This window comes from Microtus pennsylvanicus, chromosome X (assembly GCF_037038515.1).
Source record: "Microtus pennsylvanicus isolate mMicPen1 chromosome X, mMicPen1.hap1, whole genome shotgun sequence".
Classification (NCBI taxonomy): domain Eukaryota; kingdom Metazoa; phylum Chordata; class Mammalia; order Rodentia; family Cricetidae; genus Microtus; species Microtus pennsylvanicus.
Window position 1 is genome coordinate 85,212,098 of NC_134601.1, and position 23,529 is coordinate 85,235,626.

The 23,529-nt window shown below is 43.2% G+C and overlaps 1 protein-coding gene and 1 long non-coding RNA gene across 7 annotated transcripts in view; one reads left to right on the top strand and one right to left on the bottom strand.

Annotated features, from left to right (window-relative positions):
- Nucleotides 1-23,529, bottom strand: part of LOC142840195 (uncharacterized) — a 251,734-nt gene that overhangs the window by 10,429 nt on the left and 217,776 nt on the right. For both annotated transcript variants that reach the window (XR_012908907.1, XR_012908908.1), the window contains exons 2-5: nucleotides 16,004-16,106; nucleotides 14,685-14,788; nucleotides 12,194-12,249; nucleotides 11,206-11,338 (exon numbers count right to left, since the gene is read on the bottom strand). This is a non-coding gene — a long non-coding RNA (uncharacterized LOC142840195). The remainder of the gene's footprint in view (nucleotides 1-11,205; nucleotides 11,339-12,193; nucleotides 12,250-14,684; nucleotides 14,789-16,003; nucleotides 16,107-23,529) is intronic.
- The window catches only part of Hdac8 (histone deacetylase 8), a 220,088-nt gene that overhangs the window by 8,787 nt on the left and 187,772 nt on the right, over nucleotides 1-23,529 (top strand). The window contains exon 5 of one of the 5 annotated variants that reach the window (XM_075956774.1): nucleotides 796-5,362. The exons of 3 other annotated variants lie outside the window; for them this stretch is intronic. In XM_075956774.1, the coding sequence (XP_075812889.1) occupies nucleotides 796-811 (16 nt within the window). In that variant the 3' untranslated portion in view covers nucleotides 812-5,362. Of the gene's footprint in view, nucleotides 1-795; nucleotides 5,363-23,529 lie in introns of those variants that run through there. One more of the 5 variants, XM_075956773.1, reaches the window with a different exon arrangement.

Consider the following 23,529-nt stretch of genomic DNA (forward strand, 5'->3'; position numbering starts at 1 on the left):
CTAGGAAATTTTGGGGAGCCCAACCTGGAGTGTCACATGTTACTGGGCAAATTGGGGTTTCCTCTTGAGTTTTAGTCCCACTAATTAAAGAATTTAAGAAGAGACTCAGGCCCCTGTGCTCAGGAGACAGAACAGGCAGACCTCTTAGTTCTGGTCTTGCTAGAGTTGCTTAGTGAGACTCTGTCTTTAAAAAAAGACTCAGTAGGAAGCCCAAGGACAATGACAATTTAATTAGTCTTTAAAAGAAAGCCCTTAGGGCTGGAAAGCTGTAAATCCTGGTAGCTGCCAGGGAGCAGGAAAAAAAAAGAAGAGAGAAAAATCATGCCTTTTGTAAACCACCACATGGAAGAAATCAATGCTTAGGAGTCAGGGGTAGTAATAACTTCAGAGAAAAAGAGTGGGAAAGCCCAGAGTATCAGGAGAAGCATGTCTAGATTATGGCCAGCATCTGGGTGTATATGTGTATGTGTGTATACATATTCTCTCTCTCTTCTTCTCTCTCTCTCTCTCTCTCTCTCTCTCTCTCTCTCTCTCTCTCTCTCTGTGTGTGTGTAGGGGGAGGGGAGGGGAGAAAAAGGAACAGTTATACTTGTCTAAGTAATTCAGAAAAGCAAGCAGGCTTAACCCAGGGAAGGCTCCAGGAGCAACCATACCCAAGTGAGGTGGGAGGGTGGGATTTCTGGGATGGAAAGGAAAAGTACATCTTCTCATTAAGGGTGTGAATTGTTCCTCCCATTTGTTCAGTATGCCTAAGGTGGGCTCTAGGCCTTACTTTAATTACCTCTTTCGTTTTAGTAGCTTGGACTGTTAAGTCTCCTCCCAGAGCCAGAACTTCTGGTTTCTTATCTCCACCAGATATCCCAACAGTCTCTGCTCTGAAGATGAAACCCTGATGTCATTTAGGAGATAGGCTGAAATTAAGGACTGGGTAGACCCAATATTTCCATCCTGAAAATCCAGAGCTCCAGTTCCAGAGCTGTCTGCCAGAAGCCCTTTAGAGTTCTGGAGTTCTGCTCACACCCACAGGGAAGCAAGGACACTCACTAAGAGGAGATAAGAAAGCAGAGCTCCCTGCCAGCATCTGGGCATTCCTGGAACTGCTGCTCGAGGGTCCCTGCCCTAAGCTGCCCGTCAGGTTTCCATGTGCTCTTCTCTCCATTGCAGTCACACTGGTTAAACGTCCCAGATACATGCAGCACAGATTCCTAGATCCCATTCCTTAAACCAGCATTGACTAAACTGTATGTGGCAAGCACATGGTTTTTCTCTTTAGTAACGGGAGGTAGGGAAATTGAAGCAAAGTCTACCCCCCCCACCCCTGCACCCAACTGAAAAAAAAAATCTTTGATTTGAAACTATTCAGGTACTGACAGGGTTCTGTTGTAACTGGCTTCGTGAAAACTTTACTAGTGTTGAGAGTGGGAAATATGTTCATACAAAATTCTTAGAAGTCTGTTCTAAGGAAATAACCCAATCCTGCCGTCAAGAAATTGATATCTTGGGGATGATATAAGAAATCACTGCATTTGAAATTTAAATAAGGATTCTTTTAGAAAATCCTGCAAAAAGACTAGTGCTACCAAATATTCAGTGTACAAAGCCAGAATAATGGAAACGCTGGCATAAGATAGTGTGCCCCTTAAGAGACCAAGTCTGACTAAGTTTAATGGGTCGTAAAAGATGCCTTGGGAAAGTCCAGGTTAGCTGCCTGGTTAGGCTGAGCTGCTGCTAAACTCCTCTTTCCTGTTTCTCATTTTCTCTCATTGTCGACCTAGGGCAGCTGGCCAAGTCCGGTGAGTCAGTTGGTACACAAATCCAGGCCCTTCGGCCACAGGGTAGAGCACACAGCAACAGTATCTAGGAGGAAGAGAGGGGCTCGAGGCATTTTCGCTATTTGTCATGTGTTTTCTCCCCTCAGTCCCTGTCACATGTCTCCGCCATTCCCCCAGAAACTCCTTATTCAGTAGCTCTGGATAGTATGTCATCGTCCGTCATCTGGGCTTCTCAGTCTTGTTAATAATAAGGCTCCAATGTATATATGAAAATGAATAAAATGATTTTTCTCTGGTTAATTAATTATTATGCTAACTCGTAGCCCGACCACAACACTAGAAGGGATGGGAAAGGGGGCCTTATTCCTTGCCCAACACAGACAGCTGAACAGACTGTCGCTGTTACAGACTACTGCCCTCTTCCTTAAATATCTGCAGTCCCAGCTTTCTGTGTAAGACTCATCTACCCACAGTGTCCTGGGAACTTAGTAGCATTCTTTGATTTCAGAACTTGTTTTTCCTCCATACTTTGCTGTGGGTCAAGTGCCACCTGCTGGCAGTCAACTGTTATGGCACTTCCCCCCCTTTTTCTGAGTAGCCCTGGCTGTCCTGGAACTCATTCTGTAGACCAGGCAGACCTCGAAGTTGGAGATCCACCTGCCTCAACACCTCCCAAGTGCCGGGCTTAAAGGCACGTGCCGCCACTGCCCAGCTGCATATATTTTTGATTGATTGATTGATTGATTGATTGATTGCCTCAAGCTCTCTTTGTCGGCAAGAATGACCTTGAACTACTGATCCTCAGGCCTCTACGTCAAGTGCTGGTGTTACAGCAGGTCTGGTTTGTGCAGTACGGAGGGTTGAACCCAGGGCTTCCTTCATGCTATGCAAGCACTCTACCTACTGAGCTCTGAAAGTTTCCTTGCTGGGAACTGAACCTAGCACCTCAAGCATGTCAGGCAAGTGCTCTGCCACCGAGATACATCCCCGACCTGCTATTTCATCTTTATATGTCTGAAGTCTGTATGTCCATTTAAGGTGCTCAGTGTTGTCTAAACACAGTTTAGTATTTTATCTGTGCCTTTGATGATGTACTTTACTTTGTTTTCAAAGAGGCATTTCTACTGGAATCTCTTTACTAGTTAATAAATCTGTACTGATATTTTCCCTCACCTAATGACCACTGTCAAATTATAGTCTGTAAAGTATGCCTCCATACATTTTTTCAAAGGTCATTTTAAGGGCTATCCTTTACTTGTTCTGTCTCCTCGCAATCTAATGTGTGCATAGTTTCTCCAGGATCTGGAGGACAGGGGAGCTTTAAGAACTTTGAGATTGTGTTCTGTTTTGAGTAAAGCCTGAACAGGGTAGGAATGTATAGCTAAGAAGCAGTATGGAGATCACAGGTGGGAACCTAACGTTGCAAAGGGGTCTAAAGAGGTAGGGTCTGCGGATAAAGAGCTTGCTGTGCAAGCATGAGAACCGGAGTTCTGATCCACAGATTTCTGTCAAAAGCTGGGCAATTATGGTGGCTTCCAATAATCCCCGCACTAAAGAGGCCAAGACACGGGACTGCATTCCCAGGGCAAGCTGGCTAGCTTAGACTAGCCAGAATCGATGAGCTCTGGGTTTGAGAAACCTTGCCTCAAAAACTGAAGATAGAGAGTGATCGAAGCCTTGCAGGGTCCAGCTGTTTCCACTTTCACCTTGCGCTCATGAGCAACGCTTAATCATGTGTGGAAGAATGAAGAATGTTAAGACTAAAAATTCACTTGTCCTTGACGCAGGACCGGAGTTTTAATGGGGATCAATGTGTACTAATAAACATACTTATCTTGCTGGTGTGACACAAATGATTCTTTCCTTTTGTTTTTTGAGATGGAATCCCACTGCATAGCCAAAGCTGCCCTAAAACTTATGGTCCTCCTGCCTCAGCCTCCTGAGAGCCAAGATTAGAAATGAACATCATGATTGGAGCCCTAATTTCTTGATCTACTTTGCATTGGAGGATGCATAGTAAGGATAGAAGGGCTGTTCATCGGATCATGCTGAGACAGCTCGTGGCACTTCCATGCTCAGCTCCTGTCGTAAACTAAAATAGGTGGCAGTTGGACTGAAGAGTTAAATATAAAAAAGCAAGTTACAAAACTATGATGATGAATATCAAGCTTCTAACAAGAACTAAGTTTCTAAGTTTAGGAGGTAATAGGAAATATTTTAAAGGGAAAAGATCAAAATTTTAAAATTTAAAAACCAATATAACAGAAATGTTTTTTAAGCCACAGTAAAAATGAAAGATAAACACAAACGGACAAGGGCCATGTGGCCTAAAGATGACAAAGTGCAATGGGCTTGTGTCATTTAAGGCACACACGCCTCGCGATGTAGAAGCAGAGATACGGAAAAGAGCACCAACAGACAGTTTACACAAGAGTTTGAGTGCAATCAGAAGATAGGAGAAGATGTTTGTTACTAACCAAAAATGCAAATGTAAACAAGCTGATGCCGGGGTACAGGTCAGTGGCGAGCATGGAAGCGCAGAGCCTGCCTTCTGTCCCCAGGACTACAGACAAGCGACCCCAGTGCAGAAAGCCACTTTGAACCTGTATGTAAAAATGTAAAAAAAATCGAGCATCTAGCAAGACAGAATAAAGAAATGGTGAATTTACTCGGTGAAATATTATGTATGGTATGCTTTTTTGCTTTGTTTCTGTGTGTGTGTTCTTTTGTAAGGACTGGACCCGAGGCCTACGTGTGTCGCATGTGCTCTGCCGCTGAGTTACATATATCCCAGGCCCGCGTGCTATTATTTTTAATGGCGGTTATGAAAATGATAGGGTATTTCAAAACTGATTTTATATATATATATATTTAAAAGCAGTATTTAAAATTGTATGTATATTGTAATTAGCTTGCTCACTGCACACATGAGGAAAGCAGTGGGGATGAGTTCACTGGTCATCTTACAGTGGCAGAGGTACTCCTAAGATTTGTTGGTTTTGAGACATCATCTCCCTTTGTGGCTCTGGCTGGCACAGGACTAACTCTGAAACCTAGGCTAGCTTCAATTTGGCAGAATTCCTCCTGTGCTTGCTTTTCAAGCAGTACAACTACAGGCATGCACCGGGACGCCTAGCTCATGATTTAAATGTTTGTGTCTGTGCATGTGTGTGTGTGTGTGTGTGTGTGTGTGTGTGTGTGTATTTCTCTACTTTACAAAGTTTTGTAGCTATAACTGCTGTGAAAGCTGAGATTTACCAAAATAAAAAGAGGCAAAAGTACACTTTAAGCCTGTATTTAAAAATGTAAAAAAAAATCGAGCATATAATGAGGAGTTAAACTCATTATTCTAGTTAGTTTAACACTGGTGCTCTCATAGATAGACAAAAAAGACACAAATATACAAGTGGTAGAAAAAAGAATACTTAGCACCACATAGAGAGATTGAAATATGTATTTTTCCTTCCTGCCAAATTGCAGATGACTCTTGATAATCTATTCTAAAAATAGATATTCTAAAATAGATAATCCAAAATACGGTATTTTGTGTATGACTGTGTATGACAGTGATACTTTCTCACTTATTTAAACCACCCCAAAGCCGGGCGATGGTGGCGCATGCCTTTAATCCCAGCACTCGGGAGGCAGAGGCAGGCGGATCTCTGTGAGTTCGAGACCAGCCTGGTCTACAGAGCTAGTTAGTTCCAGGACAGGCTCCAAAGCCACAGAGAAACCCTGTCTCGAAAAACCAAAAAAAAAAAAAAAAAAACAACAACACCCCAAGTCAATAGTAAGGCTAGCTAAACATTCAACAATAGCAGAATGGTCAGGTAGCATTCTCTCTGGAATATTATATAGCCATTAAAAATGCTGGTTAGGGCTGGGTGTGGTGACAATTCCAGTACAGGGTAGGTGGAACTCTGTTAGTTTGAGGCTAGCCTAGTCTACATAATGAGTTCTAGAACAACCAGGACTACATAGTGAGACCCTGTCTCAAAAAAGCAGAAAAAAAAATGGTGGGTTGATGACTGCATAAGTAGGGAAAAAATGCCTTTCATATAATGTCAGTTTTGTTTTTAAAGGGCAAGTAGTTATAGCATACATTCATTTAGATTAGACTCATAAAAATTTTGTACGCCTGGAAAAATCTTAAATAACAAAATAGCTGACTTCGCAAATATAATATGGGTATATATTTTATATGTATATGTATGAGATCAATTTTATTTTTTTCCTTTTAATATTATTTTATTGATTTTTATTGAGCACTACATTTTTCTCTGCTCCCCTCCCTACCTCTCCCCTCCCCTTCAACCCTCTCCCAAGGTCTCCATGCTCCCAATTTACTCAGGAGATCTTGTCTTTTTCTACTTCCCATGTAGATTAGATCTATGTATGTCTCTCTTAGGGTCATCATTGTTGTCTAGGTTCTCTGGGATTGTGAATTGTGGGCTGATTTTCTTTGCTTTATGTTTAAAAGCCACTTATGAGTGAGTACATGTGATAATTGTCTTTCTGTGTCTCGGTGACCTCACTCAAAATAATGTTTTCTAGCTCAATCCATTTTCCTGCAAAATTCAAGCTGTTGTTATTTTTTTCTGCTGTACTCCCTTGTGTAAATGTATGAGATCAATTTTAAAACCAATACAAAATACAAGTTTTCAAGGCACTTTAAAGTTTGTGTGCATATACACTTATCCCCACCTCTGTTTTGGTCTCCTCTCTTTTCTCTGCTGTACGACGTTATTTTTATGAATGGGAGGCAGTGCTGATGTGGGGTAGTGAGTGTGTGTGCTTGTAATTAGGTATAAGGTGGTATGTAACGAGAAAGGAGTCAGTTTCTCTCTCATTTGGTAGGGAAGGAATTGCCAGGCAGAAGGATTGATGGCAGCCTAGCAGCAGTATGCTGCAGCTGGCGAGCCACAGTAGTGAGACGGCCAGAGGATGAGGACAAGTCAGGCCAGCATCACTAAGTTTTGTGATTTGTGCTAAGGAGTAGGGCTTTTTTCCTGGTGTTGGCGAGGACTTATTGAAGAATTTTGGTATATTTCAGTATGCTATTGAGTCAGGGGCAGAAGATACAATTGCAGTCATTCATTTAGCAAACAGTAAGCCCTTGCTGTATGTCATACGCTAAGGAAACAAGCATATGGGAGGTTCTTATTTTTCAAGTGAGACTAGACAAGTGGTCACCTAGTGAAGCCATTTTCAAGGGGTACTAACGTCACAATGCAGTGCATACCTGTACCCTCAGAATTTTGGAGACAGAGGCAAGAGGATTGCGAGTTTGAGACCAGCCTGAGCTACGGGGGAGGTGGGTGTGGAAAGATGGCTCAACGGAGCACCTGCTGTTCTTGCACAGGACCTGGGTTCAGTTCCTAGCACCCACGTGGTGGCTCAAAACTGTCCATAATTCCAGTTATAAGGGATATGGTGTCCTTTTCTGACCTTCACTGGCACCGGGCACACACGTATACACATGCGGGAAAAACACCCTCACACATAAAATGGACACAAACCTTTTAAAGGAGGGGTGTTTGGAGCCTGATTAGGATGCGAGGCCGAGTAAGGAGAAAGCCCCGTTAGTTTGGTTTCCTTGTTTCGTACAAATGAGCGTGTATAAAACTATGCACTTCCCCCAGTAAACAAACAACATGCCAAGGGTTGATGGATTTTGTTTAAGGTCTATTTTTTTTAAACAAAATTGCATGGTATTTCAAGGTGATGTGTTGGATCCTGTGAGATTCTTGCAGCATGGTTATTAAGGGCTGATTTGGGCCAGGATATTCAAGGATTTCACCTGTTTTCCTGCAAGCTTCTCCTTAATCTTCTTAGTATTCACAGCAGCCTCTTCCAAACTACATTTAACAATCATGATCCTTATTTATTTTCTTCTTTTTCAGTTATGAATTAGTTTACCATACTGATGTTTTCAATTTTGTGTGCTCAATCCCTGATATCCTGCATTTTATACAAGATTTATAGCTTTACTTGGTGATACATTAGTGTTGATTTGCTAGGTGATGGTTTTGATGACCTAGGAGACTGGAAATGAACAGCTGGAGGGGCTGGGTGTTCGTGCAGAGTTAAGAGGGTTGCTTGAGTCGAAGCTGATAGTAAGTGGTCAGTGCACTAGCAAACACATTCATAGCTTTTGCATTCCTAGGAAGTCCTGAAACCTTGCAAATGCTAGGACTAAAATAATAGCTGCGCAGAAATGAGAACTCCCTGTATCAGCAAAAGACTAGTGCGGCATTTTTTAATACCGATTGTGGTAACTCATTAATGGGGCATTATAATTTAGTGAACTGCAACACTGGTATACATTGTCGTACCTAGGATATCTATGATATATGAGATCTACACATGAGAATTGCAGGAAACTTGTTTTGGGTGGAAATCTGGTGTACTTGTGAGTATTAAGAGTGCGACATGTCATGGCACTGTAGAATTGACTGTGAGCTCTGAAGTAAGACCTGGATGCACATCTGGGCTCTACCACTTAGAAGGTATGTGCAACTACAGGGTTGTTTCAGAAAGGGAGTGCAGAAGCAGAGAGATGGAAAAGTCATAGGGACTGCTGTGTCTGTCCTTAAGCCTGGAAGCGTGGGCTCCTGCAGACAGGTGGAGAGAGAGGAGGGAGGGAGGGAGGGAGGGAGGGAGGGAGGGTCTTTATATGCCAAACTAAATAGTTTGGATTTTGTCAACTTGGTCCTTTCTTTAGTCGTTCTTAACTGACTTTGTCCTAGAACACCTCAGAAAATCTAATGAAAGCTGTTTCTTTGTCCCTTGAAAATGAAAACAACACTAATTTTCCTTACAGTTTCAAAAGATTTCCTAAACCCTGTTCTGGATGCCAGAACCCTCACTTCCACATTGAAGAGTCACTGAAAGGAATTTAGCCAAGAGTTCCATCTCTTTCAGGCTTGTAGCTTAGAAATACATCTCTAACTGTAATTGGCCGACAAATTCGGGGGAGAGAGGCTGTGACTCAGGAAATCTGCTAGGCCTTCAATGGTAATCTACCTCAGAGTAGATGAAAGCAATAGTGATTAGCATAGAAGAGGAAATAGAGTCAAGAGCCATCTACTAGTAGAACAGCTAGGAATGTGACCAGGTAGATAGAAATGACATAGACGAGGTGGGCAGCGTGGACTCTGTGTGTAGATGACTCTTCTGTTGAGGTACATGAGGATTAATGTGCTTATATCTTATTAACAGTATCCGTTAGAGAGCTGGTAATAGGACACAGCCCTGGGCCTTCTTTATCTTTAGTATGCATACAGAGTATCTTAGGAGCTTGTTAAAATGCAAACTCTGGTTCAAGAGGTCCGGGACAAAACCTGGGAATCTCCATTGACAGAAACCCTCAGTGAGGCTGCCCACCACTAGCCTATAGGCCATGCTAATAACAGCAAGAGACTGGAGCTAAGGGCAAGCACTTTAGTGAAATGATAGGCTCATATTTAATAGCATCATAGGTAGTTAATAAAACTATGGAAATAAACCACATCTCCTGGAAAGAATGCATAAAATAGAGGAGATAAAACAAATATTGAGCCTTGCGGAATGGCAGTTATTAAAGGAAACTAAGGTTTATCTCAGTGTAGAGTGCATAGTTACCATGTGTGAAGCTTTGGACTCCATCCCCAGAGGACACACACATGGGGTGGGTCATAAAAGACTATGGTGAGATTTTGAGAAGGGATGGTCAGCTGGGCATGGTGGCATACACCTTGAATCCCAGCCCTTGGGAGGCAGAGGCAGGTGGATCTCTGTGAATTTGAGGCCAGCTTGGTCTACAGAGGGAGTTCCAAGACAGACCGGACAACAAAAAGAAACCCTATCTGGGGGGGGGGGGGTCAAAGAATTAGGAAGTCTCAAGAATGACTTTCCCCGCAGAAAGCAACAGTGAAAATGAGCTGCAAAAAGACACATTCGAATAGCCGTGTTTGACCCTGTTTTGCATACATTCACCACATGGGTGATGGTGTCCCGGAGGAGCAAAAATTCATTACTGAAGGTGAACTAACTTTAGTGTTATAGTAATTTATAGTCGTCCAGAGGGACTCAGTACATAAACAGATGTACAGTGTATCTACCATATTAAAATTTCATGGCAGGAGGAGGTGATTAAGGAAAGCTGTCTTAAAGGGATCCTGGAGTGGGAGCCAGGCACAGTAATGAGAAAATCATTGAGAAGCAGTACTATAGAGAAGATCTGTACGGGGGTAGATGAAGCTTCAGAGGGTGAAAAGGACCGGGCTGGGCATCTAAAGAGGTAGAGGAAGGGTACATCAGGAAGCCTCAGCAGCATTTGCAGAGGCAGAGTAGCATAAAATAAGACGTGAAATCAACATCAATTGAATGTGAAGCAGCACCCCAAAAAGCAGGGAGGCCTCAGGTCCAGCTTAGAGCTCATATTGCCGGAGGTGGGGGCGGGCTATAGTGTAAACTGGACAGTGACAGAAGATGAAAACAGAATCGCACAGTTAAATGGTGCTAATTTCGCCTGGGAGATCGCCCCTGGTGACACAGACCAGTAATCTCAGCTATTTGGGAAGCCAAAGCAGGAAGTCTGCAAGTTCAAGGCCTGCTTGGGCTGTCGTCATAGATGACTGTGGCAGGAATGTGGGGGTTACCTATGAGCAAGGGGAGAAGCCTGTCAGGCTGCCTGCTTCCGTGTGAAATGACTCACTTTTCTATTTCATTTGCCCATGAACCTCTTTGAGTCATCGGATTCTTCTGAGGCCAGTCTATTAGGAACTCACTTTGTTCCATCCAGATTTTCTTAAAATGGAGCTCACCCTACCGTTGTAAACAGCGCTAGAGGATTATTAGAACCTGCCACAGGACAGTGACTCAACTTCCTCAATTTGTCTAGATGACATTGGGCTGTTCCCTTTAGCTAGTCCTCAGCCCTTCACCTGGTATGTCTGTCTCCATTTGGTTCTAAATCTCAGCTCCCAACACAGCACACATAAGACCTGCATCTTCAGCTCAGCTACACTTTTCTCCAGCCCTCAGTTCTGTCTTCTTCCCTCTCACTGCATGGCATTGCAGCCTTCCACCTGACCACATAGAGCATCTTTGCCTCTGCCCCTGTAGGAAAAAGAGATCATTGTCCTGGCGATTGTTCCAGATGTTGTTGTTTCCCGTGTGTTCCACCAGGGGGCAGTGAATGACAGACAGAAGGCTTTGTTGTGTGCGGCCTGGCAGAGCCGGGCTTCTAGCTTGTACTTACTGTCTAGTTAAGGTCAGTCTGCAAGAATTGGAGTCCCAGGAGCCCCCATCTTTTTATATATCAGATGGAGAAAATCAAAGTGACTGTACTAGAGGCCCAGTTCTCCGAAGAGCTCTGTACATAGCAGAACGTGTTACCGTGGCAGCCAAACGTTCTCCTCCACCCACCTGTCCTCAGCTCCAGCCTTACCAACATGTAGATAACTACATGAAAAGGAGATCTGGATCCCAAGACAGCCACGTCATCTCACCACCAAGGCAGACACCTCATTTCATCCGTGGGTCCTTGTCTCTTGCTGCTCAGACCTTTCCCACGCTGGCACCTACAAAACAAGCACAGTACCAGGGAAATCAGTGGGCAGCCCAAACTGTTCTCTTGATACATATTAACTGATCAGGGGCCAGTTTCTCCAGAACAAAACTGTCACCTGGCCACTAGAGCAGTAACCAACTAAGTCCCTATGGCACTCTCCCCTACCCTCCAGTGGATGAGGTATGTTCCTATGGTCCCTGTAGAGCTGGGACAGACACTATCATAGTGGATCCAAGTGCCATTAATTCTGAACACAGAACCTAAGAATTCTCAGCCATTCTGAGCCTCAGTAATTCTTAGATCCATCAGTTACTACCTCTCTGGGCCTCCACGTCCACATAAATTACAGGTAGTAATAATATCCACTTCATGGGATTATAAGGATTAAATGCGATAATCACATTAAAGATCATGGTATTTAATAAGTGTTGGTTAAAAAGTCATTTACCATACCCACACTGGATTCTACCCTGGCATCTCAGGCAACCTCTCAGACAAAGCCCTTGGTTCAGTAGCTCTAGCTGCTTGTGCAGCTGAGACCAGGCCTGGTACACTGGCATTTCCCTTTCTGATTATACCACTTTGGTCTGAAATTTGACTATTGTACTACCCCTATCAGAGTTTTATTTCAGGGTATGGCTACCAGCAAGCCTCCGCCCTCCTACGCCATGCCTACTCTTGCAGAGAGTCCCCTTTTAACCAGCCTCTCACTCTGCTACAGTCCAGCTCACACCATTGAAGCAAATAAAGAAACTGACAGCAGTGATGATTTAGAAACCTTGTTCAAGATTTACCAGCAAAGGCACTCGCTCGCTCTCTCAGCTTCATATCAAGGCGTTCTATAAAACCAAAGTCTGGTCAGTACCTTGGAACAGGTTTTATCAGATCCTCTATCTCCTCATCTTGGTCTTGAGCTGCTTTCTGAAAAAAAAAGGGGGGGGGGAATCTTTCTGTTGGTATAATCCTGTCAGTGTAATTACTATCCAGAAAATCCTTTCCATGATCTGAAACCTTCTAATCAGTTCCTAAGTTTATGGTCTTCACAGACCTTACCTAGATCAGGAACGGTAATGAACAGCAAGTTCCTGTACAGCACTCCCGCCTCCCTGCAGCAGATGAGATGTTGAGCCCCTCGTAGAGTAGGTGTGATTCTCTTGGCAGTGTTTTTATAAATTCACCTAATATGATGCTAGGCTCTCTGGGCGAGGTGCTAATGCAATGATTACAGCGGCACTTTTCCCAGGCTTATTCCGCAGAGATGAACATAGCGCCTCCCTCCAAACTACATTTTTGTGTGTGTGCCAGAGTTTGCATGAGCTGGATGTGAACCTTTGTGAAATGAAGTTTCCTAGGTGACTGAAAACGGCAGCAGCTCCATGGTCCCTCTGCATCTTTAGCACCCCAGTATCCATCCCCTTAAGATGACGTTATTTAGTTCTCAAGCACGCACACATACACACACACAAGACCTTCCAGTAACTTAAAGTCTCCATTTACTTCTGCTCAACTTTGGGCTGTGTGGTGGTTTGAATGAGAAAAACCCCCGTAGGCTCATATATTTGAATGCTTGGTAGAACTGTTTATTTTGAAAGATTAAAAGGTGTGGCCTTGTTGGAAGAGATGGGACACTGGGGGCAGGTTTTGAGATTTCAAAAGCCTGTGACATTCTTCGTTTTTGTCCAATGCTTGTATATCAGATATAAGCTCTCAGTCTCTGCTTCAATGCCATGCCTGATTACTGCCATGCTCCCTGACACGATGGTCATAGACTAACCTTCTAGAACTGTGTGCCCACATTAAATGCTTTATAAGTTGCCTTTTTAATGGTGTCTTACCATGGCAATTGAAAAGTAGCCAAGACAACCTGCAGTCTCCACTGTCATCAGCTTGCAGAGGTAGGGGTATTGTCCCCTCTTAGAAGGATCAGGATATTCTGATCCCTGTCCTTGTACCAATTCTTTAGGAAGCTGGACCCAACCAAGGTCTATTGCCCCAAGTAATAACCAGAGCTCTTAGTGATCAAGGCCACTTGGAAGATAGGGAGGTGCTTCCTTAAAGGGAAAGAGGCAAAACATTACCTTCTGGAGCGACCAGGGCAGACTTGGAGACTAGATTATCAGGAAGCAATGGAACTGGTTCCAGCCTAACATTGGAGTCATTCACCTCTAGCAATAGCATAGACAGCAGGCAGATGTTATAGTACACAAAGATTCGAGTTGATCATGGTACAGCCCAAAGGTTTATGTTCCTAGGTGCACCATGCCCAACCATGGTTCCTCTTCCAACAGGCCCGCACAGCCTATTCACACTTTGCATATAAACTGATGGAGAATCAGCAAACTACCTGTGCGTTCATCCTAAAGTGACTATTCTTAAATCAGACCTGCTAGGGCTGTAGCATAAACACATTCAGTTGGAACCAGTTTCTCTCTGGGTTCTTTTGAGGGTCAATACTATTTGAGAACTCTGGCTCCAAAGGATCTTTTATCTGCCTTGTACCTGGCCTACCTCTCGTGTGCCTCTGTTATCCTTCCAGTTGAAATAAAGCAGACTAAGGGTAGCCTCCAGGCACTTGGACCGCTGTTAGAATGAACTTCATTGAGGATTTTCCTCTCCCCACATCTATAACGTCTTTAAACTACTGGTAGACCCCTCTTTCTGTTCGCCCAGAACAAACTAGGTGCTGCTACCTTCTTCCCCTGAGAGTTCCTTCCCATTCAGCAGTACCAGAGCACTGCTCTGTAGTCGCAGCTGGATGAGTCAGCAGGCCCACCACGATCAGACTCCAGTGTTCATCCCTAACCACTCCCTCCAGCACACTTCCCCAGCAAACTTCCTTCATGCCCGCTCTATGCATCAGTAACCAGGGTTTGTTAAGTTCCTAGACAACTCATACATGCAGTCCGCAAGGACACGTTCAGTTGGTCTTTACCAACAAGGCATAAGGCTTAAACATAGGGGACTCTGAAGCCACACTGTCTAGGTTTAAATCCCAGCACTGTCGCCTCCTACATTGACCTTGAATAGCTTAGAAGTTCTTTCCTCAGTTTCTTCACATCTAAGCAGTGATGATAATAGTACCTATCTCGTGAAGCCATTGTATTATAAGGAATACTAACCATGGACTATAAAGAACAGCAGCTCCTGATACATACTAACCCCCAGAGAGTGCGTGCTGTTAAGTTCTATATGAATTCTGCCAACTGGAGTCTCTAGCTGGGTGACACCAGATACATTGCCTTTCAGCATAGATCCACTTCCCCAAGCCCAAACTTGAAGGACTCTTGCCCAGAAATCTTGGAAATGAATTTTAGTCGTCTACCCACTGCCCTCCTACAGCAGAACATCTCCTTTACCTTTGTGCCCTTCCTCCGCCATGGTCGCTCCTCTCAGCTCTCACTAGCCCATGGTGTAGTGCGGCTACATTGTACCCTGCAGTATGCTCCCATAGACCTGAAATCTGAGAGAGAGCAGTTCTTTTACTTTTCCTATTCATTTGTTTGTTTATTTTAATAGGATATTAAGGGAACAGTTGTATCATCACAGAGAGCCAGATTTCTAGCAGGTTCACAATTGGCCTACTGCCTGATTGACTGGCAGAGTGTTGACGAGGAAAGGTTGGTGGACCCAGGGGACACTGTTCTGATAATCCTGTTATAGCTATGCTCACCCCAATCGTTAGCACTCTCTCAAGTGTGAGTCTGGTAGTCCCTTTATTTAAGGCCCAAGTACCAGGACTGGGAGTGAATTATACTCTTGCTTGGGCCCTGCCCCTTCCTCCACCCCTACTTCCTGACCCTGGAAGAACTGAACTCCTCTATTCATTCCTCCTGACGAAGGCAAAAAGATCACAGTGTTCTGCTCAGTGGCCAGCTCAGGGGTCATGAAAGCAGGAACAAGGATAGCAACGACAGATGTGAAAAGGAGAGAGAGGGCTGGAGCGGTCTTGTCGGCGTCACCAGCAGAACTCAGTGACGGAGCCAGTCTCCTTGGCACATGCTTGTCCTCCCAGTATATGGGGAATGAGGCAGGAAGATTGCCATAAGGGTAACACGAGCCTGCAATATTTAGCAAATAAATAAACAACCCTTGGTGATTAATTGGCTGCTGAGCATAAAAAAAGGGGAATGGCAAAAATATCGAGTTCCTTGCCCAAGTAGGTGGAAAATGTTGTTTTCAGCTGAAACTGGAAACAGTGATCTAAAAGCACATTGAAGCTAATGGCTCAGTGGATAAAGCACTTGGTGTCAAAACATGAAGATACCATGTAAATACAATGTGGAGGTGGCAGCCCACTTGTAATTCTAGGGCTCAGAAGGTAGAGACAGGATCCACAGAGCAAGTTGGCTAGCCTGTATCAGTGAGCTCCTGGGTTCAATTTAGAAACATGCTTCAGTGAGTAAGGCGGAGAAGAACGAGGAAAACTTCAGATGTCAACCTTGGACCTCCATACGTGTTGTCCACACACATGCATGCATGCTTACACATCAAAATAGAGAGGTGCTGTAATGGTTAACGTTGTAACACCTTATCAGTTTGACAGGAAGTAGACTCGTCTGGGAGATAGATGGGCTTCTGACATGCCTGTGTGAGGTTATCTTGGTTACATTAATTGACATAGGAAGACCTCTCTTACCTGTGAACAGAACATTCCCAGAGGATCTTGGACTGTTACCTGGAGAACAGGAACTAGGAAGCAGCCATGCATTCATTCCTCTTCTGATAGGATGTAAGGAGACTAGATGCTTCAAGCTCCTGATGCCATGATGGTCTGTGACCTGGAATTAAGCTAAAATAACCACCTCCTTCCCTTTTTGTTGCTTTTGTCAGAGGATTTTATCACAGCATCGGGAAAAGGAACTAAGGCAGAAATTGGTACCAGGACATGCTTCGTGGCTGGGATAAACCTGACTGCTTGGTCCTTGGGCCTTTGCAACTGTTTGTGGCTGGAATGTGGACACGTCCCGTGCTTTGGGTTTAGAAAGGCTGTTCAATGCCGGAAGTAGAACTTAATGGGCTGTTCCGGTAACTTGGAACACAAGCATGCTAAGAGAAATGTGTTCTGTGAAGGGCTGGTTCATGAAGTTTCCGAGGGGAACAAAGACTATCTGTAACCCAGATAGAGTGCATTTGTGTGATACTCTGGCCAAGTATCTGCCTTCATTCTGCCCGAATCCCGAAAGCTGTAGAGAAGCTGAGTTGAAAGATAATGTCCTAGTTAGTTAGTTAGACAGGTTGGTGCTGCGAAGGCAGCAGGAGTGAGTAATATGACTAGATCAGCACTACTGAAGAGAAACCCCCTGTACTGTGCTGAGATAACCGGCAAAGTGCTCCAAGGGGAACCCTAAGCTAAGGGAGTCCCCTGCCCCTCAAAAGTGACTGCCTAGGATAGAGAATGGATGGTCAAGTGTAAATTGATTGTTGGGTATCGAGTTGACATCCTGAACTCAGTATGTTCAAAATAAAACTACGCCATCCTTGAGGCCATAGAAGCCAAATATGTTGGAGTCATTCCTGACTCTTTCTATTCATGATTCACATCCAATCTCTTAGATGATTTTTCAAAGGAAAGTAATTCTGTCTTCAGATGTCCAGAATCTGTCATGTCCTTCTACCTCCTGCCTGACATCTCTCATGCGAGCTACTAATGTTTCTCTTGGTTTATTGCAGCAGCTCCCCAGCTAGTGTTCTTGCTTCTAGCTTTGTCCCTTTTGTCTGTTCTCAGGACAGCCACAGTGATCCTTTTGCAAAATAAGTTAGATTCCATCATTCCTCTGCTGCATTGGCTGGCTGCCTCCCTGTCTGATGTAGAGCAAAAGCAAAAAAAAGCCCATCATGCTGTGGTCTGTTCATCCCTACCAAATACTCCTGTCTCCGTTCCTTGGTAAAACTATTAATCTCTTCCTTCCTTCAGGGTTGTCTAGCCACTGGACTCCTTGTGCTAGTCCCCAGGCCTTTCCCATTGCTGTCCCCTCTTCCTCCTCATTCAAAGAATGCCACCTCATTCCCTTAAGGTCCTCTCATAGCATTTTCTCTGTGTGGCCTTTCTATTCGTGCCTGTAGCTCCACTGCCTAGAACTGTACCTAGCGTATAGCAAATCCCCGGTGAAAATGTTTGCAGAGACAAATGAGCGTGAAAGTTGGAATAGACGGCAGAAAGAAAAGGAGGAAATACGAATTTCCAGCCATGGGTGCGAGTGCTACCAGTCAAGTTATTGATTGTCAATGTTTAGGAAATAGAAAATGAAGTAATTAAACTGGTAAGATTAGCAAATGCCTTATCATCGTAGGCTCTCAGTATATGTTGACTGAATCAATGGTAATCTCTTAACAGACTGAATGAAATTATCAGAACAGAAAGAGTGGGGAGGGGAGGAAAGGGAAGTTGAGGTTGGGGAGAGGGGCAGGGGTGAGAGAGAGATTAGAGAGATTATCCCAAAGTTAGATAAGCAGTCGGAGTGTAGTTGATTTCATGAAACATTAACCCGCTGAGCTGTTACATAAGTGTTGCATTTTAATGAAGGAACCACTAGAGGGAGTGCAAGGTTCAGCAAGAGTGTTCTCGATGAACTCATACTCCAGGCATTGGCTTTTCTATGTATCCATCCCGTCTTCATCTACGCTCTTTCATCAGTTTAGTCTTCTCCTGAACTGATTTTTTTCATGTGTCTTTAATAAATAGTTATAATTTTAATGGAAGTATGACTGTTTGGAATCAACACATTGTCACCTTGAAATCTGTTTTACTAATTACTAATTTACTAATTACTGTGGCCGGAATGTCCCTTGAGAATTCATGCATCAGTTCCTAAGCTACCGGTAGATATGCTATTCGTGGAACTTTGTTCTTAAAGAATCATTAGGCAAGAAGAGCAATGGTCATGGAGTTTGTTTACTTGCAAAAATGCTAGTGTCAGACCATTGGGTAAATTGGGTACTTGGGCCGAGAGTCTTTAAAGCTGGGCTGACCTGTGCACGCCCTCCCCCTGCAAGGGCAGACAGCTGATAAAGGCCCTGACTCCCTGAGCTTGTTTGAGTCCGTGGAAATTATTAGCTTTACTTCTGCACACAGAGATTGCATTGCTTGAGAAGCCTGCTGTCTACGATGCGCTTTAGGGCTAGAGAGTTGTTTGGGATGAGCAAAGTTTAACAGCCTGCTTTATTGTCTTTATAATCATTGATCCCATTGAAATTTGCGGAAAGGATTTCAGTTTCTGGATTTGTGGCCGAGCTGGATTCCTGAGGAATGTAGAGTCCTTGACCTGTTGGCAGCTCATGGTTGAAGTCTTTTACTGCCCTTAATCTAGGCCTATGAGTTAAGCCCTCAGTATTGTAGATTTTTTATTAATAGAATAATTTCAATTGGGCTAAGAAATAGAACTTTTTAATAAACTTGACTTACTAGAAAAAATATTATTTTAAAAATGAACAGCTACTACAGACTTCCTGAACACGCCACAGTTTCCTTTGCTTGTCACATGCTTGACACAAGCATGGCAGCACACTTGGTACAGCAAAGGAACCACACTAATGCATCTGTGTGACCTGCAATCAGGAGCTGATTCAGATCTCAGCTCCTTTTCCCTCGTGCCCTTTGCTTTCCTGCTAGGAGCGCACCCAGGCCCCCTGGGGCGTCATCAGGACTGCCCAGGCTCTACTTGGCTGCCAATGCATCGCATACTTTGTTTTCATGATTTTCAGTTTTCAGAAGTACAAATATTTTTATCTATGACATAGTCTATTTAATGGAATATTTTCAAGGAGAACAAGAAATACAACTATTCTTTTCTTTTTTTTTTCCTCTTAGCACCTCTTTTTATTTTAATTCGGAACAGTTCCTGAAACTGCTCCTTGCAAAAGGAGGGTGAATATCCTTAGTTTGTGATTTGTAAATCCAGTGTTCTCTCTAGAGAAAGCCTTTCTGTTATCCACAGTCTGCAGACTCATGCTACCGCCTTGTCTCAGGAAAGTTAAATGGAAACTGTAGATGCATATTCAAAATATATATTTCTAATTTGTTGATCGTTTACTTTCTATATTTTCTAATGTCAGAATAGTAAGAACCCTTGTTTTCTTTTCTATTTTTTTTTTTTGGTGGTGAGGGGGGTTTGAGATGGGGTTTCTCTGTATAACAGCCCTGACTGTCCTGGAACTCCCTCTGTAGACCAGGCTGGCCTCGAACTCAGAGATCCACTTGCCTTTGCTTCCTGAGCACTTAGATTAAAGACATACTTCTTTGCTATTTGGGCTTTTATTTTTATTTTATGTCTATGCATATTTTGCCTGCATATTTTTGTGCATCACATACATGCAGTACCTGAAAGGGCCAGAAGATGGCATCAGATTCCCCCTCCCGCCCCCCAGGACTGGCATTACAGATAATTGTGAGCTGTCATGTGGGTGCTGAGAATTGAACCAGAGTCTTCTGAAAGAGCAGCCAGTGCTCTTAAACTCTGAGCCATCTCCCCCGCTCTCCTCAAAGCTGAGTTTTATCTTACTGATAATATAGGGAATATTGAAGGCAAGTTAGAGCAGAATATTATGTTAAGGAAAGCTGTGGGACAACACGTGGCTCTGTCCAATATATTCTTCTTTGTAAGAGATATGACCGTTTAATGTAGGTCGGCAGTTCTCAACCTGGGGGTTGGGGACCCTTTCACAGGAGTCTCCTGTCAGATAGCCTACAGATCACATATCTACATTATGATTCATAACAGTAGCAAAATTACAGTTATGGGGTAGTAATGAAATAATTTTGTGGTTGGGGTCACCACAACGTGAGGAACTCTATTAAAGGGTTTCAACATTCAGAAAGTTGAGAACCACTGATCACAGCAATATCGTGGAGGTTGCTAAATGCTTATTTTAATGTCCTGACCAGAACTCTCTTGCAGTAAACTTACTAGAAGGTGTATTTATATCCATAAAGAAAGTGATGTCAATTAACTTCAAAGACTTCTGTTTGCCCTCAAAAGCAAAGAAATTTTATAATAAGCAATAGCAAAATTTAAGAAAACTTAAGAAATGCATGCTAATCACATGAATTATGGCATAAATCGTTGGGATTTAACTCCCAAGAAAAAAATTTTATGGACGTTTCTGAATGCTCAGATTAATAAAGGATCTTTGACTCTTATTAGGTGCAACTTGGAATAGGCTCAATATTGAACGCAGGTCTGAGATTAAATGATTTATCTGTGTTATGTCCTCAATTGCATTTTTTTATTTCTGATTAAAAATTGGTTTTCTTCCAGGCATTATCTGTAACTCGGGCAGTGACAATATATTACAGATAAAGGCCAAACCATGATTTTCATCCTTGTATAAACCCATTAGTTTTCATATGCTTGAATGACACTACTGGCCACACCATTTCCCTTGGCCAGCCATCTCTCTAAAACTAGATCCTCAGTCTCAAGGAAGGTCAAGCCGGTGGGTGTAGACTGATAAATGTAAGTCTGCTGTAAAATAGCTGGGGGAAAAGCCAAACAGCCGAAAATCCTCTTTGTGCAGGTGCTGGGCCAGTGGTGTGCCTTTCCACGCTGCTTTGCCTCACTGTGTTGTTGAGTACCCGGAAATGCAGAACTATGGCCATTGCCTACTCTGTTTTATATTCTAATAGCTCAGGGAAGATTTTCATTCCATTGAGCACCAGACTGTGGGGTATATTTTTGGAAGCAAGTGTAGGTGTACCAGAGCCAAAAAAGGTTGGGAACAACTGTAGACAGACTGATCTCACTGTTCCTAGAGCTGCCAATTCTAGGCTCGGAGCCCTTAAAGTGGACTATAAATGTCAAGTGGGTGGTTAAAAGAAAATCCACTATGTGGGACTAATTTCTGATTTCCCATGATCAGGTGCATGCGTTTTGTGTACATGCATATTTTGTGTGGTAAGAAGCAGGTGTGCACATAACTGATTATCTAGCTGTATTAAATCAGAATTGGGGTCTTATTGAAAGAAAAATATGAAGTATATAATTAGAATAGGTATTATTTTTATTTTTATAAATGCCTTTTAGATATATTGTGCTAACATTTGTGTTGAAGGCAGTAAGTTCGATTAGGAATTTTATGGTAGAAAAGCAAACGAAGCAGAGACCTAGGTTTCTTGGTTCCTATCCCGGTTTCTAGCTTACGTTTGTACAACATGTACACCTCTAAGGCTTGCTGAGCATAAATGGGAACTAAAGTAACAGAACGAGCTCTGGTTTTTCATTTGCCTTTGGTAGAGGAAACAATCAGTTGTAAATATTAAAACCTGATCTGTAAAAGCCATTGAGTCAGTTCCCACAGTGCTGTGCATTTGACAGCCATGTCAACTGCCCTGCAGGGGTAGTGAAGAGGGGTCAGGAAAGAGTCCTTAGAAAATAGCACAGCAAGGTTTGGACATTAGATATGGAAACACTGGAATTTTTAATATATTAACCATTCCTACCTTACAACGATACATTCCCTTATCTTTCCTTCCATAGATCTTGAGGGGGCAGGGCGGGTGTGTAAGACAGGGTCTCTGTATGTAGCCTTGACTGTCCTGGAACTCACTTTGTAGACCAGGCTGGCCTTGAACGCACAGAGATCCAGCAGCCTCTGCCTCCCAAGTGCTGGGTTTAGAGGTGTGACAGCGCACACAAGACCTGCACAGGTATAAAGCGAAGTCCCAGCACTGGAAAGGGGGAGTGGACACAAAGTCCCACCACTCACCAAGAAACTGTTTGCAGTTGGTATCTTCTGGGCAAGGGAAAGGCCGTTTTCTCCAATGCAGTGCCGTTGGACCCATCAGCCACACTCCAGGGCAGGCCCAGGAATGTTGGCCAACCCAAAATGGACTTCATGATTTTTGGGTATATTTTGGTGTATTTTTGTCTTACTGGGTTGTTTGTTTTGATTTTAATATTTTGTTTTGTTTTGTTTTTATGGCTGTTGTGCCTTACCATGGGGAAAATATTTATTATGCAGGAAACAATGATTACTCTCAGTTCATTGAACAAAAACAATAAAGCTTATTATGGCATAGCTGTTTCAAGAGACAAGGCTAATATAGTATCCACCAGTAAGATATAGTATCCATAGTAAGAATATGAAGATTGATGAGTAGACAGGGCAGGAAGAGCTAGGAGGAGTTGGGGGAAAGGAAATAATATGATCAAAATATATTGTATGAAAAAATTAATTAAAAATTTTAAGACATGCACTACCACACCCAGTCCCATTCTCTAAACCCTTATACCCGGTAGCTAGGAAAGCAAGCAATTATGCTCCGATGGTGGTTTGGCACTGTCTTTAAAGACCAAGTGCAGGTGTGCTTCAACTTAAGGAAATTCTGGAAATAAAGTGATGTGCTGCTTGCCAAAGGATAGATACAAAAATATAGTCGAAAACCTTCATTTTATAGAGGGACTCTTGGTTGTGACTGCACGCCCCTACTGACTACCTTAACTTAACATCCCTGACTAGTTCAAGATTGATTGACAACATCAGCTATCGCATGATTCTTCAGCAACACATCTACCGCGAAGCATATCTTGGTATTACTACTTGGAAAATGCAGACATCAAATAACTAGTCTATACACTCACATAAACTAAAGAAAGGGTTTCAGGGACTTTGGTTTCCGTGTTTTGTGTAATGCCACACGAGCTGTGTGGATGTGCGTGTAAGAGAAAGCATAAAAGCAGGATAGCAAGCGCTATCTAGAGAGAAGAGCCAGGCACTACATATTAGAATTAGATGGGCAAAGGATGTTTTTAAAAGAGCAAATAACAGAGAAAAATTGGCCGTTGCTAATTTCTGGGAAAGCCATCTTACTTTCCATCTCTGGTCCGCCTCACCCCTGACCAATCAGTTGAGTTTCCCCCCGCTGCTGATCTCTTGTAACCATTCCTGCTCTCAAGCAGAAATTACCCATAATGGCACAAATGGCATCATTTAATGAAGCAACAATAGAAGTACCAATACCATATTCCCAGAACAGCTTAAGAGGTTTGATCAGCTGCTACTGGAAGTAAACGGAATAAAATGTACCTTGTTTGAAAATGCGAGTGCACCTTATTAAGCACAACCTTGGATGGGGTGGGGGTTCTCTCCAATGCCACGGCTACAGCTAGGAAAGTGGCTTTGTCCTGACCTGGCAACAGCCATGGAAATTCACAGGAGGTTCAACAACTGCAGTTCTGTAGAAAATGGTAGACAGAAATATTAAAA